Raw genomic sequence first — 13211 nt, 5'->3', positions numbered from 1 at the left:
AACAGAATTTGTCTTGGATACTAGTTATCTCAAGCTGAATGGCACAATACAAATGAGGAAGTGTTAAAACTGCTTCGGGAGAAGGAACTTTCAGTTCCCTAACCCAGATTATTCTTGAGATAGCGTGGAAAAACAATGCATTAAACATTTGCACAAACGTTGGAAACAGTTTTTGGTGAGGTAAGGACCAGACTCCTTTCCATCAACAGCATGGTGTTAAATTGGTGTCGTCCATAGTCTAGAACACTTCTTGCAATACCAAGTCAATAATCTGTGATCAAATGGTACAAACTTTATTGAAATTTATTTGTATTAATACAAAACATGCTGCTGCTTAGAACTAGAAACTGTATCTCTTCTTTCAGAGGATTCAGCAAGCACTGCAGTTCGTGTGCGTGTGTGTGAATGTGATATATTACCTGTACATATTGTGACGGAGGGATGTTCTTGTTTCTGCAGAGTGACCAGCAGCTGGATTGTGCCTTGGATTTGATGAGGCGTCTGCCTCCGCAGCAGATAGAGAAGAATCTCAGTGACCTCATTGACTTGGTGAGTATTGAATGCTCTGACCAAGTAATGGCTGTCCTGGATGTAATGAAGATCTGGTATGTAAGAACATCTTCTGAAGCATCTCGGAGGTGTGGTGATTTGTTTCTCTCCTTGTCTTTTGGCAAGGTTGAAGGATACAGCGATTGCCCAAGCAATGTCAGGAATCTGCATGTTTATTTTGGGCAAGCCAACAGGTACTACTGTGTATGCACAGACACGCTTTCGGATGAGCGGTCATTAGCAGCTTTCTTGATGAAGTCATTACCAGTTCGGAGGCTGCTGTTTAGTAAAAGTAATTTGGAACAGTTTATACAAGGTTGAAGGATGCCCTTGTATGTGTGTATCGTCTCCTGATAAACTACCTGCCTGTTTGTAGTTTGACACACGACTTGTGCAGTAGGTGCAGTGGATGTGCTATGGCACGTGCTTCAAAGACGTTACTGAGACAGAATATGTCAGAACACTGGGGTTCTGGAGAACACCCAAATCTATTTATAATTTATGCTAGATCAGGTATTCTGCAGTCCAGTGAGTATCCAAAAAAAAAAAACCTGGCCAACCATCTTGTGCCCGATACCTGTTTTCCGCTTGTCCCTCAAACATTTGTTTTCCTTCTATAAACTGCTAATGAAGAAAACTAACTTAAGAAGGATGCGTGTGCTCATTACTAGTTGCATCGGATTTAGTTGCACATCCTGTGATGCACAATTGGGCTATAATAGGCTAGCTAGTGTCAACTGTCCCCGAAAACAGTGCGTGGCACAGTTGCCTCTGGAGTAACTTAAAGTATTATTGAAATATGGATTTAATCTATATAGAACCTACTATATGGGCAGCTGGGAAAGTTTGTTTCTATTGTCCAGTCTAAATATATGGCTTATTTCTGATCTAAGCTTCTAAATATTTGCAGACAGAGGACATTGAAGCTGGAACAGGGCTGTTAGACCTTTCAATTAAACCCTTCCTCTTATCTGCAGTGAGAAGTACATCCCTTTTCTGTGGCAGGTCTGAATTTTATGCATGATGCTGACAAACCTTGTCCGAGAAACGCTAAAAATCTGATGGGTCTGCACACAGCAGCTATTTGAACTAGTACCTCTTAATTAAATTGTTTAAATTGTGTCCGAGCTGTTTGTCATCTTCGTGTGCGGAAGAGCAGCTGCTTACCAGGTAAAAGTTTAGTTGAGGAGGTCTGTTCCTAAGTGGTATTGAAGCTGGTGTCAGCGAACCTGGGAGGAGTCCCATGGTCAAAAAGCTGTGGCTGACTTAAATTTATCAAATTCTGTTTAAATACTGCTTTTAGTTACATAAGCCAAGATACAGGTAAGAAAGCTCTGTGGGTCAGGAAAGAAATTATTCCCTGCGGGAAGGGATTATTTCTTTTTCTTGAAACCATTTAGTAATTGGCTGCATCTGTGCCACCAAAACTCTTGGCAACCTAAAGCATCATTTTTGTGGCTGTTGCTGGAGGTAGGACACAGAATAACTAAATCATTGATATGATCTGCTGTGACACGGTTGGTTTTCTGATGAAATTTGGAGGACTGAACGGATATCGGGGTTTGAGCAGCTCCAAGGACCATTCAAAACAATGAGTTGTTTGGGGAGCTATGGTAAGCTTGTCTGTATAATTGCTATGAGGTTTTTTTTTAATGACTCAGAAAATTGCTGGTTACCTCTAAATGTTGGAATTACTTTTGGATGGTGCTCATTAGTGCTCTACATGCTTTCCATCAGCAACACGCTCACTGGGCTTCTTTTCATATTGCAAGTGTAACATGAAACAGACCAGTTTGAATGATGCTTGTTAAAAGGAGGGTCTGTGTGATTCCCACACTAGTCACTGCAGTCCATTCTCTGGGGTGGAGATGAAATAATTTGTTAAATCCAGTATGATTTCTTTATTGTTGAGACATCTGTAGACCTCTTCTGCAGCCCATTCTCAGCCTGACGTCCGCAAGACTGAAGTCTACACTGTAGCTAGGCAAGAGCAGTGTATACACTGCCACCTGTAATAGTTCCAAAAACATCATAAGACAGACTCAGGCAAATAGTTTTTTGACCTTTTTTGGCAAGTTTCATCTAAACCTTTACAGCTGACGTTTTTATTCTGTTTCCTGTACCATTACCAGACAATAACTTCCTTGAAGTAAAAGGTCAGGCTCCAAATGCATGATGAACATGAGCAGGTTCATTACATTTGTGACAGAATTATAAAAGATGGCACCCTGACTCCTGCTTCCTTTGTGCTTAGTTTCCTTGCTTCATTACGCTGCCATGCTGGAGTAGATACGAAGGAGAGGCCCGCATCATTTTTTTTCGTTGTGAAGTGTAGGTTATTACGTGAAGTCTGCTTGCAGCTCAGCTTTCCATAGTTTTTCTATAGGAATTGATCTCCAGACTGGTGAGTGTAGCTACTGTTTTGATGCTTGCTTAAGATCCACTGAAAGGAGATGAAGATGACTTAGAAATGTCTTTGTATACAAAAAGGTTTCCAAAACTACTATGGTGAGGAACTGACATCTACTTCCTAGGCTTATGTTCCTGCTGGGAAGGATAACCGCACTAAGTTCCCTCCCTGAGGTCCCTCTTACTCTCTCAAAGCCATGCTCTGCTGCTGCTTTTTAATAAAAGAGCATCTTGGTGCCAATATGAGTGTATGGAATACGTTCAAGGCTGTACATTACTGCCCCCAAGTGTTGGGCTGACAAGGGAAGGGTCCAAACTTGACCATCAAGTAAAAGGGTGGGTGGAAGAAGAGAATTTTTGGGTCACTGGCCCTCATCAGACCAGACACTTTTCATTAATTAGCAAAACAGTTTGTGGTTTGCCCTTTTACCACATCTGTTGTTGCATTTTTCAGACTGCCGAGTCTTCAATTAGAGTTCATTAGCGACCTTGTCAATCATAGGACTCCAGAAGTCCTGCCTGAAAGAAGCTGTGCGTGGTGCTGGTAATGTGCCTTGGCATGGAATGCTCTGGTTGGAATTCATTTGGTCATTATTTGTAAATAGACTACTCAGAGGCTGTCAAAATGTACAAGAGGACTTCTAAATCTCTACAAAAAGAGTTTAGTGTAGGCACGTACCTTTTTAAGGACAACTAATTTAGATTAGAATAATTTTCCATGTAGCTCCTCTGGAAACTGGGGTAACTGAAGCCTTGGAGCATCTACCTGTCAGCCAAGTCCGAACTGTAAAGCAGTTCCCACAAGAGGATTGCTGAAGGTGATCGCACTGCTCTTACATGGAGTTGTCACGAGGATATGCCAAGTGATAGCACTTGTAACATTAATACAGATGTTAACTGTGTAGCATAAATACTGTCTCACCTCCTTATCACCTCACATTGACCAGAAGTTGCAGCTGTTGATATACTGCGCTTCTCATCGAAGTCAGTTGTGAATCACATCTCATCACTTGCTGAAAGGAGAATATTAAGGATATTTTCTGGATGGAAATGCTTCTTGTATCACTTAAGAGTGAGATCTTGTTTTGGCTCATGGAAATCACAGCGTGGCATGAAGTAAGGAAGCTGGTAGAGCTCACTCCTGAGTGGCTGAATGGTTTATCCTGAAAGATCAGAACAATCTGAGAGAATTGTCTTCCTGCTTCCTTTCTCTTAAGATAAGTTTTACAGTAAGTCAGTCCCCATGTGCTTTAGCTGTGTTCTTTCCAAGAGAAACCCCGAAGAAGGCATCAGTGTTCAGGTATGCTGTAGATCTCTTCCTAGGACACCTTGGAAGCACACATAACAGGGCAGGTGAGTGACAGTTGGGGTCACAGCCTCCAGAATCCTTTTGGTTTTTTTTTTTTTTTTTTTGCAAGACAGCTTCACTGTCGTGTCTTAGAGGGGTGCATCTCTGGGAAAGGTGGAAGATGGAAGTTGGATTTATTGTGCTCATGGGCCATGTGCGGCAAATGAGGGGTCTGTGACAGGATTGTCTTGATGGCTTTGACTTGAGTATGGAAGTTGATGTGCTCTCAATCTTGGTAAAAGTTAAGCAGGTTCCTTTTGCAAGTACGAATTTCCTGCTGAGTGTTTAATTTGGATGTTTGCCTGTGTGTATATAATATAAATTAGATGAAAAATCCAGCTGACTCAGAAAAATCAGACAGCTGGCATAAAGTGTGGGGATGGAGAATCATCCTTACAAAACTGGATCACAAAATGGACAAGCAGACTCGCCAGGAGAGTGGGGTTTGCTCACAGCCACAACTTTCTTCCTCTCTTTTCCCAGTAAGACTGATATTCAAATAATACTCATTCCCAAAAGTGAAAGCTTTCTTGAAGTACAGAATCAAGTTATGCTGCCATGGAAGAATTAAAGCTAGAGTTCTTTATAGATATAGCAGTCAGTAACTTCACTGGATTATTTTTCAAGGCTCTGTTTGCAATTAAAGATCTGGGAGGTGATCATCTTTGCTTTCTCATCACAGGAGAATGCTTTAGTATTTTTAGTAGAATGTGTTACTTTCTAGAAAGTCCCAGAGTGATGAATTTAAAAATGTATAAACTTAAGATTTTGAAATATTTGAACAGTATTCAGGACCTTGCTTCATGTAGCTAGCGTGCCTCCAGGCAAGTCTCAAATCTGCTTGCACGCCTTTAGTAACTGAAGATATATGAAGCTAGAGAATTTATCCCCAGGAAAACTGCATTGCTTGGGCTGCACAGACCATAAAGAACATGAGAATGTGACTGGAGCTTTTTGTATTTTGAGTCCAAGAGCCTAAGCAGTATGCAGAGTCGAGGAGAAAGATAAAATAATTGAATGCAGATGGCCAGCTGAACATCTAGTGAGGGTGGAAGATGTTAAAAAAAATAATCAGACCCAGTGAAAACTTAAAAAGAAAAGAATGGAAGCAGAAGTGCATTGACAGCCTCGTGGTCTCAAAGCTGAGTTTCTGACCTGCTGTTCTTCCTGGACTTGTTGACTTGTGCGATAGGCTCTAAGCCACCAGCAGCCAGACGGGTTTCTAATGCGAGGATTATTGGCTAAAGAAAGGGGCTCTGGCTCTCTGAATAAATTTATGGTTGTTGAGAGCCAGTTTTCCATTTGGTGAGTGGCTGTAAGCAGGAGCTTTTCCAGCTAGAAAAGATTACCTCTGGATATCTTGATGGTAATTGGAGATAGCAATTAATATATGTGAATTGTTAATGTGATGCTTGGCTTAGAGCTAGCAACTCCACTTACTTGCTTGAGATTGTAAAAGTGAATTTCACTTCTGGCTTCATACTCACTTATTCTTTTTAAGCCTAAACTGTGCCTTTTTTTTTTTTTTTCTTCCAGGCTCCTGCCACTGCACTGCTGGTGTTAGAGATCCTTAAAATGTCTGTTTAAATATCTTTCTAAAGGAGTGTGTGTGGGGGAGATCACTTGATGAGCTTGAATTCTAATTAGCAACCTATCTAACCTCTTTTAAAGATGGGTGGGGAAAGCTAGGATATAGAAACATCGCTGGAGAGAGTATGCCTCTGCATATCCCTTAATTGTTGCTGGATATCTCCAACACCAGCTGGACTCTTGACACAAGTAGTCAAGACTTCCCAAGATATTGATACGCTGTGATGGCTCATGGGACTTGTGACTGGTAATGATATACAGAAGCCTTCACCTGCAGGTCACTAGTCAAAGTCTAGGGCAGTCTAGCTGTGCCTGCCAGATGGCTAGCTTTTGTTTCTCAGTAAGCTACAGAATAGTGAATCTAGCAAAAGCCCTATTTTATCCAGCAAATCACAGGAAGAATGCCAAGGATCCTGTTTTATGAACGGTAGTCACCTTTCAGAGTTTTTTAAATGCAGTTCCTCGAGCTGAATTGAAAAATTCTGTAATTAATGTAACGTTTCTGCTATGACATCGCTAACTAGGTCTTGGATCTGCAATCCTGTTAACATTTGCCTTTTTCCAGAAAAGCTGATTGGTTTCAATTTTGTTGTTTTTGCTAATTCTTGCAGTGCTGGAATTCAGTGCAAATACTTGAATAAAGCTGAGCTGTTTCCAATATCAATTACATCTGGTCTTGAACACAAAAGTCCATTTAAGTGTCATTTAATAAACAAAGCTTGAAGAATGTGTGGCCCTTGGACATCTGATGGATCAAATTAAGGTTTAGCAATGTGTGGATTTGTGGGAGTGACTTTGCTAGTGGTTTTAGGCCCAAGATGAGTGGAGCCAGGCTTCCTTCTTGAGTTTCCACAACATCCGTTAGGCCGTGTCTGTGTTCTGCAGGGACAGGAAATTCTGAGGCTGTGGAATGACTCAGAAAAATTATAATAATATTTTATTAGATGCTGGCCCAGAGGGGAGGAATCTGGGCTGAAGGGGGGTCGTGTGCCAAAATGGTTATTTTGCAAGAGTGCCGGGTAACTCGCATGGGCTCTTCTCATTCGAACAATTTTGCCAAGTGACGCAGGCAGTGGTTTTGTCCACTTCTGTAATGATGTAAGTTGTCGTAAGAGTTCACATGCAATTAAAATACTCGCTTTCCTGTTTGGATGTGGCTTTTAATCAAAAACTGCTCTAGTCACATGCGTATTCAGATACCTGCACGTTATAGACACAAATTCAAAAGACAAATGGATCTGAATGCCGCCTTTGCTAATCTTTCGAAGCTCGCTTTGTCTTCCTTCTGGTTTTTTAAGGAAAAGATGTTTCACCTTTAATTTTGCTGCATTTAGCATAGTTTTCCAGTGTGTAGGGTTCCTGTGGAGGTCAGTACCTGCTGACCTCTGAATAAACATGGAAAAAGACTATTTTCAAGCACAGAACCTTACACTAACAATATTGCTGTTTCAATTGTAAACATGATTCATTTCAGTCAATGCTGTAGAAGAAAATAACCACCTTAGTGTACTCAAGTTGTAAGCCAAAATATTAACTGGCCTGAATATGTAAGGCGCAGAACTTGATGCGATTCAGCCAGAATGATCAAAGCAAGGATGGAGAGTGCGTGTAAGGCATGAAGAGCTGAGGTACTTTTCTTATTTCCTCCAACCCTTTTTTAGATGCTTGTTTAATCATATTTAAAAAAATAATTCAGAAACAATTGTTTAGTCGATAATAAGTTCCTTTACCAGAAAGTGAGTAAAGAAGGAATGATTATTAGGTTAGCTCCAAAAAGTGTACGGTTTCGACTTTGGCACAAGTGATTATTTGTCTTGATAGCAGAGCAGTTGACTTAATTAAAACACTGTCCACATACCTGGCTTGCTCTGATGGAGAATACTGTTACACAAGACAAGAGAATCCTTGTTCAACATGCAGGAGAGTATGCGTAACTCACTTTTCATTCAGTTTTTCTTTCCTCTGTACTACACGTTCATTGTATATCTCCTTGGAAAAAAAGATCCCACAAACACAGTGCCCTGTCGCATGGTATGTGCTTCTGAATGATGCTGCTGTTCAGTTCCAGGCTGAGCAGCTGAGTCTGGACCCCCTGAGACGGCTCTTTTTTTTCTTTTCTAATTTACATTGAGGGTGGTCTCGCTCCATGACTATACATACAACCACCATAATAGATGATTGAGTGCTTATTTGTGGAAACATGGGTGCATTAGGGTACGCTGTGGACCAAATTAAATTAATGATGGCCTTTAGCTAAAGATACAAGGTTAAGATTGTATTCTACGCTTGACCTTCCACTGCTTAGAGTGGGAAAAACTTGTGTCAAAATAAAGATGGGAGCCCAGTCTTTGCTTATAAAACAATACTCATAGCTTCAATGTTTTCATCGCAGTGACACTTATTTATAGTGCAGTGATGAATTGAACAAAATCACTGCTTTGGCATTTCAGTATTTGGCCTGGGGGAGTGGGTTACTTCTTGCATTTCTAAATTTAAGTCAAAGTTCTCTATATAATGACTGTTGGAGACGTGCACTCGGGCACCTAAGTGCGTTTTGGCTTTTCAGTTGACATAGAACAAGCTAGTAAGAAAAGTTAACAATGCAAATCCACTGTTTCGGACTGAAAACTCAGAGGATCGGGTGGTCTTCTAAGCAGAGTTGTCTTTGCTGGGATCAGAAGATTTGGATGTTTTCTTGCTAAATATAAATTGAATTCTGTGAGAGTTTGAATGTGCACAAAAGTAATTTAAATGCTTTAGGAAGGTTCAATACTTGACATGGAGAAGAATTTAAGGAAAGGTACATGCATAGTGTAAAATAATTGCTCAGTGCTTGCGTTGCAGCAGCTAGCTTAGCCTGGCTGTGCCAGATACCATTGCGTGTTCTGCAACGCAAAGGACCTAAATTCAGAAGGAATCAAGTAGTCTCATGAACATGTAGCTGAAGTGTTTAAAGCTGCAAATTACCTTGTTCAAATTACTGCATTTGCCTTCTAAGCAGCTTTGTAACGTAGAAGAGGAAGACCAGTATGTATAAATCTTGTAAATTCATTCTTAGAAAGGAAGTACGGCAGCTGTTGAAAGTTGATGTAATAAATGATACAGAAATGATTTTCTTGGGGTAACTGTGCCACAAGTGGATGTTTCTGCGATAATTAGAATTACATGAGTAGTTCCATCAGCTGGAATATCTCTGTTCTTTTTATAAACACTGTTGAAAATTTCTAATACTTCCAAAGTAGATGAGTGGGTTTTCTTCCCTGTTTTATTCTGAAAGGAGAAAGAGGAAAAGAATATATTGCCTGAAGTCCTGTAGAGTGTCTGTGGCAGAGAGACAACAGGTATATAGCATGCTATTACAATAGAGTATTATAATATAGTATAGCATGTTCTAGTAAGTATGTGATAGAATGCATTCACTGTTACGGCTGTAAGACTAGCCACAGCTCTTAGAAATTGCAAAAGTGACCATGCTCATGAATATCTGTGTTACCAAATCATCCAGGGATAAGTTTAGTTCACCATTGCTACGTGGAAATTAAATAGATTGCATCTTAAAAACAATGTGTTAAGAGTTCCTTCTAGTCAACAGGAGATTGTACTCTCCCACTGAGCGGTACAGAAGCACCATACTAGGCATGTGCTGTTTTTAAAAGAAAGTTAAATTTAAAAGTTATTTGTGTGGCTTTTTCTAAGGGTCTCAATTTCAGACGGTTATTAGGAGCTTTTCTGCAGGGGAATTGACTCTGTCTTGAGTTTGGGATTTCTTTTGAAAATGCTTTGTATGTATATTTGAGTTCAAAGAATTGTACAGCAAGACCTCTCGTGCTCTCTTACCGCATGTGTAACATAGGGCTTTTCCCAAAGAAATTCAATAGAAACAGAGTCTGGGAAAAACGCCACTTTTCTCCAAATTGTGTTTTCATCACTATAACTCATTCTAAATGCACGTCAGAGCGAGTCGTCCATTCCTAGACGCTTATCTCTGCTGATGGGCAGCTGGCCAAGGAGCAGCCGAGAAGAAGGAACATATTCAGCTGGTCACTCTTAGGAACAACACGGAGCATAGCTCTTAATGATGAGGTGCGTTGGGTCTTGTTGCGTGTGCATCCGAAATTGAAGCAGTCATCTCAAGTTGCTCTCCGCCTGAAGAGTCAGCCTAAAATTAATAGCTAATGGAGAAGCGAAGGAAGAGACAAAGTGGAACCAGATGGGCTCATGAACACAGATACATCATTTCACTTAACTTGGGCCACGACACTGCTGATTTGTATCAGCTCCGTGGAGTATTAGGGTTGTCTGTTTTCCGAAAAAGTAAAGATTTTCCTAAAAGCTGCTTGCTTCCTGTCCACTTCTGTTTACTCAGTGACTGTAAAATGGTTTTGAGGTTGCTTCAGCCAGGTCTCCAAGTATCAAATGACGAACGCCAATGAGAAGCATCTAGCTTTGTATGAATACTTAACTGTCCTGCTCTTTAATCTAGGCTCTTCAGTTATCACTTGTTACCACATTACAGTGTACATAGACTGAAGTAAAAAAACTCAAACTAATCTTTCAGCTTTTTCAGCACTGTCGGTAACTTTACCAACCATTTCTTGGTTTTCCTCTTATTTTTTTGTGTTGCGTCTCTTGCTAGCCACATCTTGTTTTGTCCTTCGGCCTTTCTGGGTTTTTTGGTCTTTTGCGGTCACGTTGTTTTATATTTGTCCCTGCTTACTTTGACTTAATATCCTCTGTATGTTACTGCCTTGTACTTGGGATTAGGAACATTTTCGTTTCGGGCAGTTTGATCTCTGATGTCGCATCTAGTGCATTAAAATAGTTTGTGCTTATGCTTTTGGGAGCTGTTGCGCCCCTAATTTTTTTTTTTTTTTTCTCCTCTGGGTTTCTTTCCTTTGAAATCATACCAACCAGTTCACTGAATCAATGGCTTGAAGAGAAGAAAGCACATTTCCATATTTTCCTTATTTCTTCCTCCCTTTTTCATTTCTTGTGAGTTGTGAATTCATCACTTCATGATTGATTTTACCCTGCATGGCCTTTTGCCTTCATGTTCTCAATCAGGTTTTCATCTCTATAATGTAGACGAGACTCCACATTGGTTCATGTTCTCAATCAGGTTTTCATCTCTATAATGTAGAGAGACTCCACATTGGTTATTTATTTTATCTTCCGTTGTCACCAATGTATTCAAGAGCTTACCAGTTGTCCTATATCCTGTTGCATTCCCAACTTTCTGTTGGGAAAGGGTGTTTTACTTAGTCCCTTTCCCTTAGGGGTGAAATCTGGAATGCTTTTCCCAAGGGAAACACCAATCAGGTTTTCATCTCTATAATGTAGAGAGACTCCACATTGGTTATTTATTTTATCTTCCGTTGTCACCAATGTATTCAAGAGCTTACCAGTTGTCCTATATCCTGTTGCATTCCCAACTTTCTGTTGGGAAAGGGTGTTTTACTTAGTCCCTTTCCCTTAGGGGTGAAATCTGGAATGCTTTTCCCAAGGGAAACACACAATACACCAATTGTTTAATAGCTCCAGGAACGATTTGTTGATCGTCCCTCAGGTGGATTGGGGCATACTGCTGCACGTGCCCTAAAGTATCTACGGGGGAGATGAAGTTCCTGGAGGAAGCTGCTAGCATGGCCAAAGCCTGCAGTATAGGAATATTGATGTTGATAACGGGGCTGCTGTCAGCCCCAGAACAAGAGGCCATGGGATGGAATTTGCTTGATTTGCTTGTGCTTGCATCCACGCTAGCTTCAGGCTGCAAAATGTCACCTCATCTCTGTGCAGTACATCAAAGCCTCTTTGCCACGTTAAAAGCAGATCTTGTAGTCTTTCTCCACATGAAGTGCAGGGAGACAGCTGGGATTATGAATCCATTAAAAGCTACCTGTGTAGGAGATGTATTTGGTTTTATGTGTGCATGCACACAGACACATGCGTATTTTTATTAGCCAACGTGGTAATGTTTGGCCAGCTGCCTGGAAACTATTCTAAACTCTACCCAGAGTGGGAGCTTGTGAAAAATACTCTCTAGCGTATGGATGGCGTATTCTTTTAGCAGCTCCCTCATTTCCACTCCATTATAAATATTTACCTTTATCCATCAGTCCTCGACAATCACTTTACTGGCCATCTTTGGCAAGAAGTTAGCATCGAGAATGTATGTATTTAAGTGTACTGGACCACACTAGTGGTTAGGTAATTAAATCTGAAATTATTGGAGGTAGGAACATAGGATTGTGTTGTAACTAACTGCAGCTTGCTTTTTTTTTTTTAAAGGGTTTCTGGCTTTGGGACAGATGTGGGCTATTAATAACAAAATCTGTTCTTAGGGATGCCAGTCTCTCTTAACCTTAATGTGTTGCCCTCTCTTCCCTCCCTGTTTTTCTCCAAACCATCAGGTCCCAAGCCTCTGTGAAGATCTCCTCTCCTCTGTTGATCAGCCCTTGAAGATTGCACGAGATAAGGTGGTAGGAAAAGACTATCTATTGTGTGACTACAACAGAGATGGAGACTCATATAGGTGAGTTCATATCCAAAGCAAGGAGTAACTTGTTTACTTTGTAAATGAGAGCTACGTACAAGTATTGCAGTCCCTTCTGCCTCTTATTTATAGCCAAAAAAAGATTTAATGATACTAAACTCTTGGCGCCTCTTATTTATAGCCAAAAAAAGATTTAACAATACTAAACTCTTCTTGGCAATGAAGCTGGGACTGTTTCAAATCCTTTTCTCTTTAGTAAGACATTGACTATGGAAGTTGTTCTTAGTAGTTTCGTAACGCGAGAGGGCATAAACATCTTCATCTCCAGACCACTGTAGAGTGCTACAGTTTCAAATAACGTGGTTGTATGGCTGCTAATCTGATGACCTTTGCAAGGCAGGTCCCTGTGGTGGGTTGACTTTGGCTGGATGTCAGGTGCCCACAAAGCTACTCTATCACTCCCCCTCCTCGGCAGGACAGGGGAGAGAAAATATAACGAAAGGCTCGTGGGTCGAGATAAGGACAGGGAGAGATCACTCAGCAATCACCGTCACGGGCAAAACAGACTCGACTTGGGGAAAATGAATTTAATTTGCTACCAATCAAATCAGAGTAGGATAATGAGAAATACAAACTAAATCTTAGAAACACCTTCCCCCCACCCCTCCCTTCTTCCTGGGCTCAACTTTACTCATGATTTTCTCTACCTCCTCCCGCCCAGCAGCACAGGGGGATGGGGAATGGGGGTTGCATCAGTTCATCACAAGTTGTCTCTGCTGCTCCTTCCTCCTCAGGGGGAGGACTCCTCATGCTCTTCCCCTG

At 40.9% G+C, this 13211-nt stretch overlaps 1 protein-coding gene across 1 annotated transcript in view; it reads left to right on the top strand.

Annotated features, from left to right (window-relative positions):
- Positions 1 to 441: 441 nt before the first annotated feature.
- The window catches only part of CAPZB (capping actin protein of muscle Z-line beta subunit), a 45617-nt gene continuing 32847 nt past the window's right edge, over positions 442 to 13211 (top strand). The window contains exons 1-2 of the mRNA XM_019474762.1: positions 442 to 549; positions 12307 to 12428. Of these exons, the coding sequence (XP_019330307.1) occupies positions 442 to 549; positions 12307 to 12428 (230 nt within the window). The remainder of the gene's footprint in view (positions 550 to 12306; positions 12429 to 13211) is intronic.

This window comes from Aptenodytes forsteri, unplaced genomic scaffold (assembly GCF_000699145.1).
Source record: "Aptenodytes forsteri isolate BGI_AS27 unplaced genomic scaffold, ASM69914v1 Scaffold61, whole genome shotgun sequence".
Lineage (NCBI taxonomy): Eukaryota > Metazoa > Chordata > Aves > Sphenisciformes > Spheniscidae > Aptenodytes > Aptenodytes forsteri.
Note: the sequence above shows the minus strand (reverse complement) of the source record. Positions and strands in the feature narration are given on the sequence as shown.